The 21,104-nt window shown below is 34.9% G+C and overlaps 2 protein-coding genes across 2 annotated transcripts; both read left to right on the forward strand.

Annotated features, from left to right (window-relative positions):
• Positions 1-11,836: 11,836 nt before the first annotated feature.
• LOC102583197 (serine/threonine-protein kinase BRI1-like 2) lies at positions 11,837-13,074 on the forward strand. Its single transcript, XM_015305457.1, has 2 exons — positions 11,837-11,931; positions 12,167-13,074. Exons 1-2 carry the CDS (start codon positions 11,837-11,839, stop codon positions 12,927-12,929), a joined length of 858 nt encoding a protein of 285 aa, XP_015160943.1. The 3' UTR covers positions 12,930-13,074.
• A 99-nt stretch (positions 13,075-13,173) lies between these two features.
• LOC107059059 (probably inactive leucine-rich repeat receptor-like protein kinase At2g25790) lies at positions 13,174-19,207 on the forward strand. The gene is made up of 3 exons (XM_015305458.1): positions 13,174-13,233; positions 16,582-18,636; positions 18,761-19,207. The coding sequence occupies exons 1-3, from the start codon at positions 13,174-13,176 to the stop codon at positions 19,205-19,207; spliced, it is 2,562 nt and encodes an 853-aa protein (XP_015160944.1).
• The last annotated feature ends 1,897 nt before the right edge of the window (positions 19,208-21,104 follow it).

The following is a 21,104-nucleotide window of genomic DNA, read 5'->3' on the forward strand; positions in this document are numbered from 1 at the left end:
TTATCCCGGGATTAACTTACCTTATCCCGGGATTAACTTACCTTATCCATTACACCAAACGACCCCTAAGTCTTAAAACAAAGTTAAAAGCCTTTGCAAAAGACTTCTTGAAAAGACTCTAAGAATTTCTTAGACTTGGCTCTTGACTTTCCTTGAATTTAAATTTAGGAATTCAAGGTTATGGTTTATGTTTCTGGATGATTTCTAGACGTTTAGAAGTCATTTAGAGTAGTTAGAATCAATGGAAAGTGTTAGTACACTTTAGAAGAACTTAAATAGGCTAGACGACGGAAAACTGACGAAAAACGACGATTTGGGCGCATCCCGGGCGCGCTGCGCCAGCCCCAACTTACTGGGGCTCAAATCTGGCGCACTGTTGGCGCGCTGCCCCATCCCCTCGGGCGCATCTGGGGCGCGTTGCGCCAGCCTCCCTTCAAGCAAAATTCTAACGAACTTTTGCTCTCGTTTTCTGATCCTAAATCGTTTTAATCTAATTCTTTTTCTCAATTTCACTTTAGATTTATGTACCCAAATCATATACACAAGGATCTAACTCAAGGAACTCAAGAACTAACAACTTAGTCATCAAGAACTCCTAAAACTCAACTCATGTTCAAGAACAAAAGTAATTCAAGAACCACATTCAATAACATTCAAAATCCAATCTTTTTGAAATGAAATCGCTGAATCAAACATGCTTGGCACGTGGGTAAACGAACCCAACATTGAGATAGACTCACATACCTTAATTGATTGAATCCTCGGCCAAATTCGCAAGCAATTCCTTACGACGACAACGAATCTAGCTTTTTCCTCCTTTGTCTTTTCTTGCGTTCTTCCTCCAAAACCCTAGTTCTATTTGGTAAATGTCTAAACTGATTTAATTCAGCTTAGACCCCTAATTAATTACCAAAAATGAATTAAAATAAAAGGGTAAGGAAAAGACCAAACTACCCTTTAAAATCCGGATTGGACATTTCCTTAATCCAACAACCCAACTTCCAAAGGGAATATCTCACTCATATGAACTCGTAATCGTGCAAACTTGGCGGCGTTGGAAAGATAATTCCAAGAGCTTTACAATTATACCTGGAAGTACACCTAACTCATCTTGATCTAGGAGTTATCTCCGTTTGAAGTTGGCCCAAAAATCAACTTTTCTTAACTTAAACAAATTTTCCAGATTTTTGTTATTTCCAAAAAAAATGACTATTTCAACTTCTTAGCTTCTTCCTAGTTATTTCAATTTGTGAGATGTTACATGTGTCTCACTGTGATTTACAATTACTGAATTACCAGCTTAAGTAGGGCTAGAAAAAAATGTTTTGTTTGATGGGAGATCAATCTAATTGTGATTGAAAGTGAAAGAAGGGAGCACGGAATGTTGGAGCCAATACACCAACCGATAACCATCCATTAATTCCTAACCCGATACCGAGTCAACCGATAGCTTATCCATTGGCTAGCAGATTAATTTCTTTCTCGTGTTTGTAATTTTATCTTGTTTTATTTTTTCTTTCACTTAGACTCCATATTTATTTATTAAGAAATTAATTAAATATATAATTATGAATTTGGTAATTAGAATGAGTTGTGAGAGTTAAACGATAAATTCAAAATTTATAGAAATCAAATTTTGGCTCCATTTCTGAAAGGTGAGGTAAAGATAGGGCTTGGAGTTTATGAAATCTAGATTTTAGAAAAAGACCGCACCTTAATAGGCTTTTGATAGATTATTTGAAAATTTTAAATATTAATATATGATTTGAGCTGAAGTTACTAAACACTTTTCGAACCCAAGCTATACTTCTTTCTCAGGGTATACCCTCCACAACTTCACTCTTAATCATATATTTTGACTTTGAATCATTCTAGTACTAGAATAAGGATAATCAGCTAGGCAATTAAGCAACACTTTCTGGCATGGTGGTACAACTGCCAACAACTAGAAACATTTTTCATATTTCTTAAATTCAATCAATGTAGTAACTTGTAAACTTAAGTTTCATAGTTAAGATATGGTAAAAAAAATAAAAATAATATCTCTTTTATTGAGTAAGGTATAATCTACAGAAATTTTTATGGGCCTCAAAAATGGGCTGCTCCTTTTAAACATGGGATGGGCTTCTCTTCTCTTAATGGGCCTTATGCTGCACGAGCCTGTATTAGTTGGAGCTCCGAAACAGGAATAGAACACCGGGTTAAGGATTTGAAAATTATCTTTCCAAATGACATTCAAGCTAGGTGCTCTAATATATTTTACTCGCTTTCCTTAACTTCCTTGATTTATCTTTATCTATACTGACAGTGTAAAACTTATCACTTATAATAGTTAACACGTTATTTTCCTGATTTCAAATTATTAATCTCATGAAGTTTCACTTATAGTTACTTTTAGATGACTTGATAGTGAAAAAAAATATTCTTTGAAACTTTGTTTCAAATTGTCTAGCATACAATTATCCCAGAACAATGTAGGGGCGGATCTAGTGAAGCAGCTACGAGTTCATTCGAACCAAGTAGCTTTGCTTAAGACTCTTTATATATGTTAAAAAATGAATTACATATTTTTCAACCTTTCAAAATAAATGGTACTTGTATTGTTACCATGTAGTACCTAAGTGTAATGGTTACGCATAATTTGTAAATTTTGTAATGAAGGGTCTATCGGAAACAACCTCTCTTCTCTACCTCCACAAGTTATGATAAGGTCTGCATACACACTACCCTCCTCCTCAGACCGCACTTGTGGGATTACATTGAGTATGTTGTTGTTTGTTCATTTAGTTGTTGTGAAAAACTATAAGATAGTACCATTTTTTGTTGTGTGTTACACATGATTCAGTCCTTAAGACAGCAAAGCTGGTCTTCTGTAGGAGATATTTGTCTCAAGTTCACATTTGATATGTGTTACACATGGTTCTATATATGTGGATAGGAAAAATCTATGTAGGAGATATTTGTCTTAAATAACATCACCATTGATGCTGGAATACAAATCACTTTCCCTAGCCTAGAAGTTTTGCAGTTTTCTTGTAAACTGAAGGATTTTTCACACTTGTTGAGAAATGTAAAGACATTTGTGTACTTGGATATTTCTGCTCCCAATTGCACACGCAAATGTATGTGGTCGCGGAAGAAATATAGTGACTCTTAACAGAATCGGATTATATATCGAACCCAAAAGACTTGTCAATTAACTATTTTACTAAATTATACTGGTCTAATTATTTATTTAAGAGTGCCAAAAGAATTGACTTTTATTTAAATACTAAGAATGCAAGAATTAAATAATAAAATTACTTACAATGGTTGGAAAATTTCAGGGCCGCAACATGCATAGGGTTCATGTATCACATCTCATGCATGAATTAACTACAGTTATCAAATTACTGATTTACACGGTTGATTTTATGATCGATCATGGTCTTCCGACCTCTAATCGTCTACTCAATTTAGTTGTTTAACTACATCGTTGAGTGAGGATAGACAGTCCTAATTGACGAGCATTTATATTTCCTCATGTTTTGTGACCAAGCTAGGTGTTCGTCTGAGCGTCATTCCTAAACACAAATCAACTCAATTTAATGGAAGATCAACCTTTTTGTATCCATTGGTCTATCTACCTTAGTGTCTCCTGATTTTAAGAGTAGACAATAGATTTATCTCTATGATGGCCAGTCAAGAAATACTAAAACAAGAATACAAAAGTAATTTAAGCGATAATCGATGTTCAACACTTACACATAGCTACAACCCTAGAACAAGGGCCTTTAACTACTAATGTCTAAGAAAATATATAGAAGCCTAAAAAGTATTGACAACTTTATAGTTATACCTATGATTCATCTCCCCCAATAATTATTTCTATGAACTATTTATAGATATAGAAAATTCCAAATAAAATAACTGAGTCCAAAACAAATCGGAAAATCAAAACCAAACGGAATTTGACTTCCACGTCAACAATGGTCGTCCAACTGCCTCAATTCTCTTTGCTGCCTTCAGAATCAGCCACGTGGCAACTAATGTAGGTAAACTTCATTAATTTCCTTTCTTTGTACGTTTGAATGAATATTAAGTTGTCTGCTTGATTTTCTTCTATAATCTTTCATCTTTAATTCGTTTTAGGTCCAAATTTTTTCATCTTCACACCAATTTAATCTTATAAATAAAATACACTACTTAGCATAATTCATAAAATTCATGCTAAAAAAGGACAAATATATATAATAAATGTAAGGTAAATAATGATTAAAATATATATTTTTAGCCTCATATCAATAAGATTCGTGGTCAAATCCCTAACTGGTTTAATGGCATGAGGTGGGGTTCGTAAACCTTTCACATAATTCATTAACAGGCCACCTACCAAAATTTCATTACCATAATGTAGAGTATCTTGATCTTAAATTTAACTCCCTTCGGGGTCCACTACCTTCATCCATATGTAACCTAATATATATTCCTTTAACAATCTGTACATTGAAGCAACTCACACTTTTAGATCTTTGGAGGAGAAATTCCTGCATTTGAAAGTTCGATTTTTTTGTGTTTGCCGTAGCAGTGGACTTATAGGCCTATTCATCCTTGTAATGAAAATTGAACATGAATGAAAATAAAAACCAAATGAAAGAAAAAAAATATGGAGTATATATTATTTTGTTAGGTCTTCTTCGTCCTCTAACAAACACTACAAAATATGAGTAATAAGTTGTTAGAAGTGAGTAGTACTCATCTATGGACCACAAGTTGCGTACCATTTATGATTGTATAGATTCCATGGAAAAATTGCATAGAAATTTAATGCATTTGTACAACTTGGTTTCCTCTATTCCGAATGTACAATAATTGTTCTCACAATTGGTTCAATGACGCGTTTTGACCTTTTATGATTATATAGATTCCGTGGAAAAATTGTACTAAAATTTATTGCATTCATACAACTTGGTTTCACTTGATTAAAGGGACCAATTTCACATCATCTTGCTTAACACATACTGCAGAGATAGTCGATCTATGACCTCGAAATGAACAACAACATCTAGAGAAAATGAGGACATAGTGAGTATTATATTGTTAAGTCTTCTTCGTGCTCTAAAAAATCTCGTGAAACACTACAAAATATGTGTAACATGTTGTTATAAGTGACTAGTACTTATTCATGAAGTACAGGTGACTTTGAGTCTTCCTGGAAATTGACTTTAACACTTAGGATGTGTTTCTTTTCTTTCGTTAATTTGTACCTCATAGTCCCATGCATAGACAAGTCAGCAATGCTACTTTATGAAATATCGTTTAGTTAATTAATTGTTCACATTATTTAATGTGGAGGTCGTTATAACAATTAAGAGATGAAATGGTGTTTAGTTAATTATATCATCATTTCTTACGTGACTACTTATTTTATTAACTTATTTATATCTGGGCAATTATCATGAACCCGCATTATTATTTTTACGTTTATCTTTTTTATTCTTTCATTATTAAATACTCTAAAGTCTATCAAACGGTAAAACCTTTTGAATTATACAAACAATATTGTTGGGTGTTAATAAAAAGATCAATCTGTTTTTTGGTGTATTCTTTAAATTACAAGCACTATAACAAAAACAACTTTTAGCTCAAAAGTCACTTAACTATGAATTCTTTTCTCAAAAAGTCACTCAACATTGAATTTTAACACAAATATCACTCAATTATGAGTGGTTTACTTACAAAGTCACTCAATTATGATTGTTTTACTTACAAAGTCTGTTAACATATTTAATTGTTTTTTTAATTAAAATTTGTTGGTATAATTTTCTTATTTAAAATTAATATTTTAAAAAAAAGTAATATCCATTAAATAATTTAATGATCTGCCCCGCTAAAAATATAATATTGATTTTTTTTTTAATTGGAATTCAAGAATAATACGGGAATAAATTATTCCATGCATCAGAATTCTAAGCATTATGAGGAATAAATTAATTTCCTCTTCATCCCCTCCCCCTTTCTCAGTTGCTGCCTCTTCTTCCTCTTTTAGTTTTTTTAATTGGAATTCAAAAATAATACTGGAATAATTTCATGCATCAGAATTCCTAAAGCAGAGGAGAAAGAATCCGACAATAATTTAGGAGAATTAGCGGTAAAATAAAATGGGTCAATATTATATTTTTAGGAGGTCATTCATTAAATGATTTAAATGAATATTTTTTTATTTTTTAAAATATTGCTTTTAATAAAATTTTATACCAGCAAATTTAATTAAAAAATTAACTAAATAGGTCAAATGACTTTGTAAGTAAAATACTTATAGTTGAGTGACTTTGTAAGTAAAACACTCATCATTGAGTGACCTTTTAGTTAAAATTCAAGTTGAGTGACTTTCTGAGAAAAGAAGTCATAGTTGAGTGACTTTCTGAGAAAAAAAATTCATAGTTGAGTGACTTTCTGAGAGAGTAGTGCATAACTGAGTGACAATATTATATTACGTGGTTTTGAGTAAGTTTTATTATTCTAACTTTATATTATATATTTTTTCATTGAAAATTTTCGTTGTTTGTATTCTTACTTCATAATGGTCTATGACTTTGTGTACATCCTACCTTCTTGAAACTTTACTTGTAGGATTACATTAATCAGTATGTTATAAGTATTCAATTTATGTTCGAGTAATCAACACCAAATATTTGGGCATATCCCTTGACAACAAGCCTAGCCTTGTATTTATTGATAGAACCATCAGAATTGAGCTTGGTTCTAAACACCCATTTTACTCCAATGACCTTCATATCTTTCAGTCGGTCGACTAACTCCCAAGTTTTGTTTTTCTTGATCATTAGCATCTCCTGCTCCATTGGCGTTTTCTCCATTTTTTATCTTGAAGTGCTTCATCGTGCCCTGCAGGCTCACAAACTGCCACATTACTTTGTTGGTAGATGTCAGAGAGTAGTCTTGTACCTCTAATTGGAAGATCATCCACCAACTCATTTTTCCAGTGATCCGATGCCTGCTCCTCTGAAGCTTTGACTGAAAGTTGATTGTCCTTCCAGTCCCATTTCTCTTCATCAACAAAGTGCACATCTCTACTGACAATCATCTTCCCTGTTTGTGGATTATATACTTTGTAGGCCTTGGAGGATGAGCTACAACCCACAAATATTCCAGGAAGTGCCTTCTTGTCAAGTTTGTCTCTTTTAACCTGTGGCACATGGAAGAAACAAACACAACCAAATACTTTAGTGAAGCTTAGTGATGGTTTGTATCCATTCCAAGCCTCAAATGGAGTTTTATTCAACAATGCTTTAGTAGGAAGCTGATTTTGGAGAAATATTGCCGTATTAGCTGCCTCAGTCCAAAAACTTTTCGGCAACTCTTTTTCATGCAACATGCACCGCGACATCTCCATTATATATCTGTTTCTCTTTTCACTAACTCCATTTTGTTGCGGAGTATATGGAGCAGTAAGCTGATGAGTAATACCCGCTTTCTCACAAAATTTGTTAAATTGTTCAAAATTATACTCTTTTCCATTGTCAGACCACAGAGATTGGATTCTGCAACCACTTTGATTTTCCACCATCTTCTTGAACTTCAAGAAAATTCCAGCCACTTCTGATTTATATTTCATAAAAAAAATCCAGCAGAATCTTGTATAGTCGTCAATGAATATAACGTAGTATAGACTACCATTAAGGGATGGTGTTCTTTGAGGTCCTGCAACATCTGTGTGAATCAGTTGCAACCTTTGAGAAGTCCGCCATGTTGCTTTAGGAAATGACTTCTTATTCTGCTTACCAAATTGACAAGCTTGACAACTTGGTAAGTGATCAACTAGAGTTGGTAGTCCTCTTGTCATATCTTCCTTCTCCAGCAACAATAGTGCTTGTAGATGGCAATGGCCAAGTCTCTTGTGCCAGGTTTCCGTTACACTTGCCTTCATGGAATAAGCTAGTCACTCTTTCTCTGTTGGATCAAAGGAAAAAATCCTTCCTCTCATCTTCACCCTGAAAATTTCATTTCCAGTAGTGTCACTGATTTGACAGTGATGATCTTCGAAGAAAACCTTGAATTCTTTTTCCATCAGATGTCCTACGCTTAGCAAATTCTGATCAATTTCAAGAACATACAGAACCTCTGAAATTTTCTTTGTGCCAGTGCTCGTCTTGATAGCTATGGTTCCAATTCCTTTGACAGGAAGGTGATCTCCAGTTCCTATCCAAACCTTCGAAATTTCAGTGGGCTTCAACTCCTTGAATAAACTCTCGTCATGAGTCATGTGGTTAGTGCAACCTGTAGTATCCGGAAATTTGAAAATAGCTATGACGAGGCTGAGAATTGGAAATAGTCACTTTTTGGAAAGAATTCAAATCTGGAAATTTGGTTAAGTGTGGGAAAAAAATGAGTTTTTGGCCAACTTTGAACAGTCATAACTCCTAGATCAGGATAAGTTAGGTGTAGTTCCAGTTATTTTTGCGAAGCCCTTGGAATGATCTTTCCAACACTGCCGAGTTTGCTCGATTCCGAGTTTGTATGAGTGAGTTATGCCCTTTGGAAGTTGGGTTGTTGGTATAGGAAAGTTCACCCGAAATTGTAAGGGTATTTTGGTCTTTTCCCTAACCAATTCTTTTGGTTATATTAGTGTGTTAGACTGATTTTGGATTAGTTTTTCCCATTTTAAAGAGTAAGAGAGAGGGTTTGTGAGTGAAGAGGAGAAGAAGAGGAGAAAGAGGGGATCAAGCAAGGATTCATCAAAGATCGTCGTGGATATCGTCGGGGGTGATCCCTACTAGGTATGTGAGTTCATAGTGTTGGGTTGGTTCTTTCCCCCACACGCCAATCTCGTTTTAATTTCGAGAAAAGATTGATTGTGTTTGTTGAAGTTGTTGGTTGTGATTGTGTTGAAGTTCTTGTTGATTTGGGCATGTTTTCGGTTGTGTTTCTGGGTTAAATATATTGTATGTTGAGGGGTTTTATGATATTAAGTGTTTGGGGCTGGAAACTTTGAAGTTGGGAAGGTTTAGAATTGGAAAAACAAGGAAGAAAAGTCGAATTTTCGAGGGAAAAGGGGTGGGCCATCGCGCCTGCCAGCGCGCCCCAAAAGGGGTTCTGAACTTTCCCCCTTGGGGCGGCGCACCTAGCAGCGCGCCAGCAGGCCCCTCTGAAGTTTTAGGGCTGGCGCCCCGCGCCTCTCAGAGCAACAAGGACGCCAACCTTTCCCATTCATTCCCCACATTTTCATGCATGTTCCTTAGTATTGTACTTATGTTTCATAGTTGTTTCCAACACTCCAAGGTACGTCTAAACGTCAAGAACTCATCGATAAACATGTGATCATATACCTTGAATCCATAATCCAATTCAAGGCGAGTTAGGATCAAGTCAAAGTGAAGTTAAGGGTCAAGTCTAGAAGTTAAGAAGCAAGTCAAAGCAAGTTTTCAAAGGTGTTCAAGAGTCTTTATTGAACGTTCTAACTTCATTTTAAGGCTCAAGTTTCAAGTCAAGTAAAGAGTATAGAGCTTCAAGCTAAGTAAAGAGTCTCAGGTTTCAAGTTAAGTCAAGAGTATAAAGTTGAGTTCATTTCTCAAAAACTATTAGGGACCTAAGTATTCCCAAAGACGTTTATAAATGTTTTTACATTTGAGTAAGAAGGGAACCATGTTCTCCAAAAAGAGCCTTTGGGCTAAGTTTGAGTAATTATCTCAACTAAAGAAAGATTTGTTTAAAACACTTATGAGCTAAAATATATTTTTGGGAGTAGTCTTGAGCACCGAGTTGGGGACATGAGTTCATATTAACTCAACTCTCCATAAGAACCATGTGGCCAACATGGGATTTAACGGGTCATACTTTTTAGATAATCACGTAAGTTAAGCTAGTGGATCCACTTAGTAAAGTTAGCTTCCTATATCACGGCAAGGTATAGGATGGGCCTCGGCAGTGCGAGGTAAAGCGCTGTATCATCACTATAGTTCTTAAATGATGGTTGTCGGATAGAGAAACTCCCACAGCAGTAGAAAGTGCTTGGTTCCTCGAGGAGTTCTGCTTAGTATGAATGGGGGTATGGGACTTCATTCATACATTGCACAAGTAGACCTTGAGAGGAAGCATGGTATTTTCATGATATTAAAAATATGATTTTTACGTCATGTTTTAAGAGTTTTACAAGCTTTATATATTGCATGTGTCTTATTGCTTTATATATTGAGTTCAGTTATTCATGAGTCCTCCTTGCTTTCCATAGGACTCGGTTATTTTGTGTTCTTAGTTTTGTTTTATTAGGGTGTTGCGGGGTCTGTCCCAACATCCATCTCAGTATTTTTAGAGGCTTCACAGACAGTCAGTCAGTAAGTTTTGAGTCTCTCATCTATGTATATATATAATATTCTATTTTGAGACGCGAGTTGCTTTTTTGGCTAGCTTTTGTCAGTTAGGTTGTTTTATGACCTTTCATTGCATTGAGTTATGCTGTTGAGTTAAGTTTCTGTTGAGTTAAGAAAAGCCAGGCCAAGGGTTCGCTTGGGGGCCAACAATGGTGTTCGAGTGCCGGCCACGTCCAGGGTGTAGGTTCGGGGCGTGACACAACCACTGTCAACTAACCAAGAATCTGTTGAGCTCTTACTTGAAAAGCATGTTGCAATAAAAGGATGATCTTCTTCTTCTTGATCAACAACTTGAGCATTTCCTTCCTCCTGCGGGGCCTAATTCTTGCAAATCACTGCTTCGTGTCCAAGCTTATTGCATTTCTTACATTTAGCATCAAGTCTCTTCCAACACTTGAATGGTGCATGGCCTTTTCTTCCACAATGGTGACAAGGGGGATAACTTTTTTTCGCACTTCCTCCCTTAGTTTTGTTGTTGGCTGATGTTTCTCCTTCACACACTGCTTGATTCTTTTTCTTCTTCTGAATTTTGTTAACCTGATGCTTACTGACAAGTGCCCCTTCTGTTGTAACCTCCTGTCTCATGAGTCTTCTTTGCTCTTGAGCTTTCAGGGAATTGAGCAACTCTGTCAAACTAATCTTTGACAAATCCTTAGTATTTTATAAGGTTGTAATTGTTGCTTCATACCTTTCAGGAACTGTTACAAGGATCTTCTCAACAATTCTCGAGTCTGAAAATGTAGAGCCGAGTAGCCTCACCTTTTTTGCAATATTTAGAAGTCTATCCGAATATTCCTTCACTGTTTCAGATTCCTTCATTTTTTGCAATTCAAACTCCCTAATTAAGTTTAAAACTTGCATACCTTTTATTCTCTCATCTCCAGAATACTCTTCCTTAAGATAATCCCATACTTCTTTAGCAGTTTTCAGAGACATTATTCGCGTGAAAACTATTGACGATACAACAGCAAATAAACATGCCTTGGCCTTCGATTTCTTTGTCTTCTGTTCCTTGTGTGCTTTAATCTGAGCAATGGTAGGATTATTTGGTAGGGCTGGAATATCGTAATCCTCTTCCACAGCTTCCCAGAGATCCAAAGCATCCAAGTACGTCTCCATTCATACTGCCCAAATCTGATAATTATCTCCATCAAAGACCGGCGGAGCAATTGGTGAGAAACTTGCTTCAGCATCCATGGCTACTCCAACTCGATCACAAATCCCTTAAGATGAAAGCTCTGATACCAACTGTTTTTAGTAAGACTAATGACAGATAACACAATGAAGACAATGTCTAGTTTGCTACAGAAAGGAAAGCAGGAGAATACAAGGAATTTAAATGTGAAGATAACTAAGAGAAAAGCTTATGCAGAAAGTTGTATTTCAGTAAAATCAACCAAAAATACATAAACATACAATTAAGTAACTGATATAGATCATGGTCCTACTTTTAAGTCATGGTACTAACCATGGTAACTACCCCTAAAATAACTGAAAAAAGAAATACAGGAAACTTAGAAATAGATCCTGCAGTCCTAAAGCAACTAACTAATAGTCGTAAATGGTAATCGATTTGAAGGACCTGTCCCTGTGTCGTTGCTCAAATGTCATAATTTAGAAGTTCTTGATGTGGGGAACAATGCTATAAATGACACGTTTCCATCTTGGCTTGAAATTCTTCAAGAGCTGCAGGTCCTTATATTAAAGTCGAACAAGTTCCATGGACCTATAAGTACGTGTCAAACTAAGTTTTGCTTTCCCAAGTTGCGAATTTTTTATTTTTCTCGTAATGATTTCAGTGGCTCACTTCCTGCAAAAGTTTTTGGAAACTTCAAGGCAATGATCAAATTAGATGACGAAGACACAAGAGAGATCAGGTACATGGAATCTATGTCGAATTTGTCATCTATCGCATCGTATGAGGAATCAGTGAGTTTGGTAATCAAAGGGCACGTTATTGAGCTACAAAGAATCAGCACAATTATGACAACCATAGATCTCTCAAGCAACCATTTTGAAGGTGTCATTCCGGAAACACTAAAAGATCTCAGCTCACTTTGGCTACTCAATTTATCCCATAACAATCTCATAGGTCATATTCCAATGGAATTGGGGCAATTGAATACACTTGAAGCTTTAGATCTCTCCTGGAATTGGCTCACTGGAAAGATTCCGCAGGAATTAACAAGAATGAACTTTCTGGCCTTCTTAAACATCTCTCAAAATCATCTCGTCGGACCAATTCCTCACAGTCTACAGTTCAACACATTTGAAAATGACTCGTATGGCGGCAACCTTGATTTATGTGGTCCTCCTTTATCAAAACAATGTGGAACGAGAGATTCATCACATGTTCCTCAAGCATTGGAGTCCTATTTTTTTAGTGGATTTACATGGGAATCAGTAGTCATAGGCTACAGTTTTGGACTAGTTGTTGGAACTGTCATGTGGAGTCTCATGTTTAAATATCGTAAGCCAAAATGGTTAGTGGAATTTTTTGATGGACTCATGCCTCAGAAAAGAAGAAGGCCAAAGAAGAGAGCTCAGAGACGACGGACTTAATGGAAGATTGAGAGGGGCCAACTTGTCTTTGTTTGATTTTGTGGACTAATTAGTGAACTTCTCTGGTTCTGTTTTTGTCTTTTTAATATTCTGTTTGTTGTTTGTATATGTTTGATAGAAACATAATTATATATGAGTTATTTTAGTATCAATGGTTATTCAAGTTATGTTTCTGTTTCAAGTTGACATAAGTGATCCACACACCAAACTTATTAATTAGCTATGATACCCGGACTTTTCAAAAATGCCAACAGATACTTGTTGGATTCTTCAAAGTATTGCATTTCTCAAGGAACCAACACAGGTGCGACATCATTATATTTTAGGAGAGTCGGAGCAACATAGTTCATTAGTACAACAAAAAGGAAAAAGCAAAGCAGTAAGCACATAGAGTTTGGTTCATGATTGAAATCACTTGATATTAGAAAGTTCATATATTCAGCATAACTGCATGTCCATTTTACATTACAGTTCTTCTTATACAAACTAGAAAAGAAAATCTTGTGTTTACAGAAACTGAAAATTGATTTTCTATAATGTAATACATTTGCATTGACCACACTACCCTTTTGTCACAGTGTTTTATAGGTTACGAAGTTTAAGAAAAAAAAGTAAGATTTTTTAAATTTGTGATTTTGAATATGACGTGCGATTTTTGTGGCTATATATAAAAGTATGAAGTGTTGATCTTTTTTGAAATAGATTAATAGGAAATAGTGTTACGTAAAATGAAAGACAGAATGTACTATATAGTGTGATATTGAACCAGATCTTGAGATATATAGAGTGCAAACTAGCTAGCTGTAAAGTATCAACTTTGTCCCCATTAAGTTTTTTCTACTACAAAAAAACTAGAAAAGTGAAAAGTGTTGTGGAAAATTATAGAATGTACCTAACATGTTTGAAAACAACTAATCAGGAATTTCTGATACAATTTCTCTGCAATCTTTAACATTAAATATTGACCAAGTCAAGTCTCTCTGGTGGTGGAATTAGAATGTTGAATTAGCTTTACTTTTATTTCTTTCTTGTTTAACATCTTATATTTATAAATAAAATAAGGCAACATGTCCTATCATTATTATACTAAATTTATTTTTCTTCTTGTTTAAGAGCTTATATTTCTGTAAAGAATGTGTATGCTATATTTTTACATTTTTCACTTCTGAATAAGTAGTAGTATATGAATCTTGCATAATATAACCTGCTTTTCCAAGAGGCCTTTGTGTATTAAATTTTTTGTATCTATTATCTAGATTAAGCTTCATCTAGATAATGCAAAAACCGACTCTGGTTAGTCTTCGCGGAAATTTGCCTAAAGACTTAGAAGTCATCGTCTGATAGTTGCAGTAAAGTACCCCTTTTTTCTTTGTTGCTTAATTAAATACGAGACGGTCCTATGAAGAATAATGGAGTTTCCCTCATTAACTTAATGTGAAAACTCATGTGTAACTAACAAGTTTGAAAACAGCACAAGAGACAACTAATCAAACACCAACTTGGAAATTTCTCATAATAGCTTTTAGGAACGCTTTGTATAATCCAATGTTTTTTTGAGCTATTGACTTAGTACAACACAACAGGAAAAGGCTGCATCCACCTGTGGGGCTCATGTTGTTCATGGGTTATTTATCAGTCTAGACCTTAGTGGTAGTTATCTTTATGGAACTGTAGAGAATAGCAGAAGAAAAGTATAATCTGCTAGCCCAAGATCATTAACTATAAAAGATCGGAATATTCAACTAAAGAAGAGGAAGCTAGAAAGAACTTGTTTATGGAATAAGACTCTTTTATTTGGGTTGTTCTTGAGTTGTATACAAATGACTGAGGCCACCCCTATTTATACTTATGTGGGGATGGTTCTAGACATTACAAGATCTAGACTATTTTCTACAGTGAGTGTTACATACGGGACCAATTTCACATCATCTTGCGTAACAAACAATGCAGAAATAGTTAATGACCTCGAAATGAACAACAACATCTTGAGAAAATGAGGACATAAGGGGTATTATTTTGTTAAGTCTTCTCCGTCCTCTAAAAAGTCTTGTGGAACACTACAAAATATGAAGTAACAAGTTGTTAGAAGTGAGTAGTACTCATCCATGGACCACAAGTTGTGTAGTTAGTGATGCCAAGGTTGTATTATTTTTTCTCCCTTTATGCCAAAGTTGGACAAAATGAATATTGTATATATAATTGGTACTATCAAACAAAATTTGAAGACTTGAGTCTTTCTGGAAAATGACTTAAAACACTTTGGACAACTTTTTTGCAATCACAAATTAGTTAGTGGTAGATGTGGGGGCAAATACCCCATTTTATTTGTCTGGATATGTTTCATTCTCTTTTTCTATTCACACTTTTACAGTAAAGATGAAAGAGAAAATAATTTATGTGTGAACAAATTAAATATACCACAACATGATTTTCTTAAAAATAAAAAAAATAAAAAAAGTAATTTTTGTACAAGTAGGGATATATGTGAAGCCACTTTTGTAACAACGGGTATATTAACTCTAAAATGACAAAGTTGAGGGATATATCATGCCCTTTTCCTTAATGTGCCTTGCAATGATAACAATATAAGTTGAATAGGATACAGTTCACTACAATTATACCACAAAAACAACTTTTTTGATGTAGTGTCGATCACTACACCTTTATCTTGAGTCGAGGGTCTACGAAAACAGCCTCTCTACTACTTTGGTTATTCTCCATCTCTTTCATGTTTGAACTGTATCATATAGATGGAGTTTCCCTCATTAACTAAATGTGAAAAGTCTTGGAAAACAACACAAGAGACAACTAATCGGAAATTTCTCATAAAATTTCTAATTATGCAGGAAATTAAGACACATATCAAACAAAATTTTGAATAAAAAGCAAATAAAAAAATTAAAAAAAAATTCCACACGGTATTATTGTTCATTTTTTTCCTCACTTGACTTAGTCAAGAAATAGTTTCTCTCATTGGAAATTTCTTAGAAGTTCAGCAAAAAACAATTCCACATAATGGGACCAAATTCACATCATCTTGCCTAACACACACTGCAGCGATAGTTAATGACCTCAAAATGAACTCAACATCTAGAGAAAATTAGGACATAAAGAGTATTATTTCGTTAAGTCTTCTCCGTACTCTAAAAAGTATTGTGGAACACTACAATATATGAGTAACAAGTTGATTTTTAATACCATTGTTTAATCTCCTTAATGTTTTGAGTAAGATTTGATTTTTTTTTTTACGCGATGCGTGACGCCTAGGCAGACGTGCCCTGAGTAAGATTTGGTTATTCTAACTTTATATTATATTTTTTCATTGAATTTTTTTGTTGTTTGTACTCTTCCTTCATAAAGGTCTGTGTATATCCTACCTTCTTGAAACTTTACTCGTAAGATTACATTAATCATTATGTTATAGGTATTCAATATACATAGGACACTTAGAACTAGTATATATATGTATGGATGATACTGACTGATTTGTAAGAAGAACACATCCATCCTGAACACAAACAAACAAAAAATGGTCATGAGTCTGTTTTTCTTTTATTCATTTCTATGTTTTGTGTTTTTATTAAGTGAATGCTTTTCTTCATCCTTTGATCATCATCTTTGCTCTCCCACTGAAGTTTCTGCTTTGCTTCAGTTTAAGCAATCCTTTAAAATATCTGATTACTCTACTCTTCAGTGTGATACTTCTTTCCCAAAAACAAAGTCTTGGAATGAGAGTAGGGATTGCTGCAGTTGGGATGGAGTCACTTGTGACTTATTAAACGGTCATGTTATCGGGTTAGACCTTAGCTGTAGTCAGCTTCGTGGAAGTATTCATCCCAATAGCAGCCTCTTCCAACTTCATCATCTCCAAACACTAAACCTTGCTTACAATAACTTTTCAACTTCTTCAATCTCACATAACATTGGCCGATTGAGGAATTTGAGGCATCTCAACCTTTCTAATTCTTTCTTTAGTGGGAAAATCCCAACAGAAATCTCATTCCTTTCCAATTTGGTTTCACTTGATCTTTCTTATAGTTATGGATTACAACTTGATGAGAGAACATTTGAAACAATGCTTCACAACTTTACAAATCTGGAGGTACTAGCTCTCTTTCTTGGCAACATCTCGTCACCGATACCTGTAAGTATTCATCCCAATAGCAGCCTCTTCCAGCTTCATCATCTCCACACACTAAACCTTGTTAACAATTTCTTTTATCCTTCTTCAATCCCAAATGGCATTGGCCGATTGAGGAATTTGAGGCATCTAAAACTCTATGAATTTCAAGGGAAAATCCCAACAGAAATCTCACACCTTTCCAATTTGGTTTCACTTGATCTTTCTTATAGTTATGAAAAATTACAACTTGATGAGAGAACATTTGAAGCAATGTTTCAGAACTTGACAAATCTGGAGCTACTTTCTCTCTATGGTGTCAACATCTCATCTCCGATACCTGTTAATATTTCTTCATCCTTAAGGTACCTGGATCTTGGATATACTAATCTGCGAGGTGTTCTCACAGAGAGCTTTTTCCTTGTGCCAAACTTGGAAATACTCAAATTGAGTGGGAATGATCTTGTCAAAGGAGTTTTTCCAAAGATCCACTGGAGCAACACTCTGTTAATGGAGTTGGATATTTCATCCACAGGCATCTCTGGTGAGGTGCCTGATTCAATTGGCACCTTCAGTTCCTTGAATATCTTGAACCTTGCAGGATGCCAATTCTCTGGTTCCATTCCTGATTCCATTAGCAACCAAACACAAATTAGGGAGTTGATTTTATATCATAATCATTTCACTGGCCATATTCCTTCCACAATCTCTAAATTGAAGCACCTCACACGTTTGGATCTTTCAATTAACTCCTTTTCAGGTGAAATTCCTGATGTTTTCTCAAACCTCCAAGAGCTACGTACTTTACATCTTTCTTATAACAGCTTCATCGGTTCGTTTCCCGCTTCAATTTTAAGTTTGACACATCTTGAATACTTAGGATTGTCGAGTAATTCCCTATCTGGCCCACTGCCTAGCAACCAAAGCATGCTTCAAAAGCTAACCGAACTGAATTTGTCATACAACTCACTGAATGGTACCATACCATCTTGGGTGTTTAGCCTACCTTTGCTATCTTCAGTGTCGCTCCAACATAACCGATTCAGAGGACTAGCCGATGAAGTGATCAAAACAAACCCAACATTAAAACAACTGCAATTAAGCAATAATCAACTCAGTGGTTCTTTTCCTCAATCACTTGTGAATCTCACAAACCTTGAAACCCTTGGAATTTCATCAAATAACATCACCATTGATGGGGGAATGAATATCACCTTTCATAGACTATCATCTTTATTCTTATCATCTTGTGAACTGAAGGATTTTCCACACTTCTTGAGAAATGTAAAGACACTTGTGTACTTGGATATTTCTAACAATAAGATTTGTGGTCAAATCCCTAACTGGTTTAGTGGCATGAGGTGGGACTCGTTGCAGTTCCTAAACCTTTCTCAAAATTCATTAACAGGCCACCTACCACAATTTCGTTACGATAACCTACAGTATCTTGATCTGAAATTTAACTACCTTCAGGGTCCACTAGCTTTATCCATTTGTAACATGAGGAAACTTATCTTATTAGATTTATCACACAACTACTTCAGTGACTCAGTTCCACATTGCTTGGGAAGCATGCCTAATCTAACGGTGCTGGACTTAAGAAGGAACAATTTCACAGGGAGTCTTCCCCCATTATGTGCACACAGCACTTCGTTGAGTACCATTGTCATAAATGGTAATCCTTCCTGCAAAAGTTTTTGGAAACTTCAAGGCAATGATCAAATTAGATGACGAAGACACAAGAGAGATCAAGTACATGAAATCTACGTTGAATGCGTTAGTTGTCAGATCGTATGAGGATTCGGTGAGTTTGGTGATCAAAGGGCAGGATATTGAGCTAGAAAGAATCAGCACAATTATGACAACCATAGATCTCTCCTGGAATCGGCTCATTGGAAAGATTCCGCAGGAATTGACAAGAATGAACTTTCTGGCTTTCTTAAACCTCTCTCAAAACCATCTTGTCGGACCAATTCCTCACGGTCTACAATTCAACACATTTGAAAATGACTCGTATGGTGGCAACCTTGATCTATGTGGTCTTCCTTTGACAAAGAAATGTGGAACGAGTGATTCATCGCATGTTCCTCAACAATTGGAGTCCGAAGAAGAAGAAGGCGAGTCATATTTTTTAGTGGATTTACATGGGAATCAGTAGTCATAGGCTACAGTTTTGGACTAGTTGTTGGAACTGTCATGTGGAGTCTCATGTTTAAATATCGTAAGCCAAAATGGTTTGTGGAATTTTTTGATGGACTCATGCCTCAGAAAAGAAGAAGGCCAAAGAAGAGAGCTCAGAGACGAAGGATTTAATGGAGGATTGATAGGGCTAATTTGTCTTTGTTTGATTTTGTGGACTAATTAGTGAACTGTTCTGCTTTTCCCTCATTAACTAAATGCGAAAAGTCTTGAAAAAACAGCACAAGTATAGAAGAAGCATGAAATAGAAAGAGTAGCATTGCTTAATCATCTAGTACTGCTGTAGCTTATGGTAATCACTAGTAATTGATGAATCACACTTCAAGCATATCATGAATTTGGCTTAAAGACTTAGAAGTCATCGTCTGCTAGTTAATACGAGATGGTCCTATATATGAAGAATAATGGAGTTTCCCTCATTAACTTAATGTGAAAAGTCTTGTGTATCTAACAAGTTAGAATGTTCAAATACTTTTAACTATATAGTTTTATTATTATTTTGTATTCTTCTGCTTTGCGTATCATCGAGTTTCTCTTACATACTCTGATCCCTGATTTTGTAAGAATAGAACATCCCGTTATTTGGTGAATACAAAAAAAGAGTCTCTTTTTCTTTTATTCATTTCTCTGTTTTGTGTTGCTAATAAGTCTATGCTTTTCTTCTTCCCTTTGAGCATCATTTTTGCTCTCCCAAGTAGACACTTTAAAACAAATATAAAACATTACATTTTAAAATAAAATGACAAAAGTGAATAAATTAATCAGTGGATTTACGTGGGAATCAGTGGTCATAGGCTACATTTCACTACAAGTCTACGATAAAAAATAACTTTAGCAGGCAATAAATATACACATTAACAAAGAGTGACTAAAACCTTTACTGGTATTAATTAATTGTCATTAGATTCAATGTCTCTATAGGCTTTAGGGACACTTATAAAAAGTGCTAATTGCCTCTAAAAATACATGTTTAGTAGCGATTAAGCTATAGCCGTTAATTAATTACCCCTAAAGATCATTTTTGATGTAGTGTAGATCACTACACCTTTATCTTGAGTCGAGAGTCTATGGAAACAACACAAGAGACAACTAATCGTCTAGAGAAAATGAGTACATAGGGGGTATTATTTTATTAAGTCTTCTCCATCCTCTAAAAAGTCTTGTGGAACACTACAAAATATGAAGTAACAAGTTGCTAGAAGTAAGTAGTACTCATCCTGTAATTCAATTGTTCATCAGTCCCGATTCATCATAATCTTTTTTTTTCCTCTAGTCTTAGTGGAAATTGGCTCAAAGGCTTACAAGTCATCGTCCGCTAGTTACAATACTGTATCACTTTTTTCCTTAGGTGGAATAGAATATTGATGGATTTTCCCTCATTAACTTAAAAATGTGAAAACTATAGTGTACCTAACAAGTTTGAAAATAGCAGAATTGACAACTAATTACTAACTTGGAATATTGACATTTTATGATTGTATAAATTCCATAGAAAAATTGCATACAAATTTATTGCATTCTCATAATTGGTTTCTCTATTAACTGTTCTCATAATTGGTTCAATGACACGTCTTGACATTTTATGATTATATAAATTCCGTAAAAAAATGCACTAAAATTTACTGCATTCATACAACTTGGTTTCGCTTGATTAAAGTGTCCCTTCTTGTCTTATGGAAGATGAAATGGAGTAACATCATGTCTTTATTGTTCATTTATTATTATTTTTTTCTCAATTGACTTGGTCATACAATAGTTTCTCTCTTTGAAATGTATTGTGGGAAACAGAAGAAGAGATGTTGATGGAAAGTTAGACAAGAATGACTTAAAATAGGAGTTCAAATTTCTATCTATCC

The sequence above is a fragment of the Solanum tuberosum genome, unplaced genomic scaffold, assembly GCF_000226075.1.
Source record: "Solanum tuberosum cultivar DM 1-3 516 R44 unplaced genomic scaffold, SolTub_3.0 scf00795, whole genome shotgun sequence".
Taxonomy (NCBI): domain Eukaryota; kingdom Viridiplantae; phylum Streptophyta; class Magnoliopsida; order Solanales; family Solanaceae; genus Solanum; species Solanum tuberosum.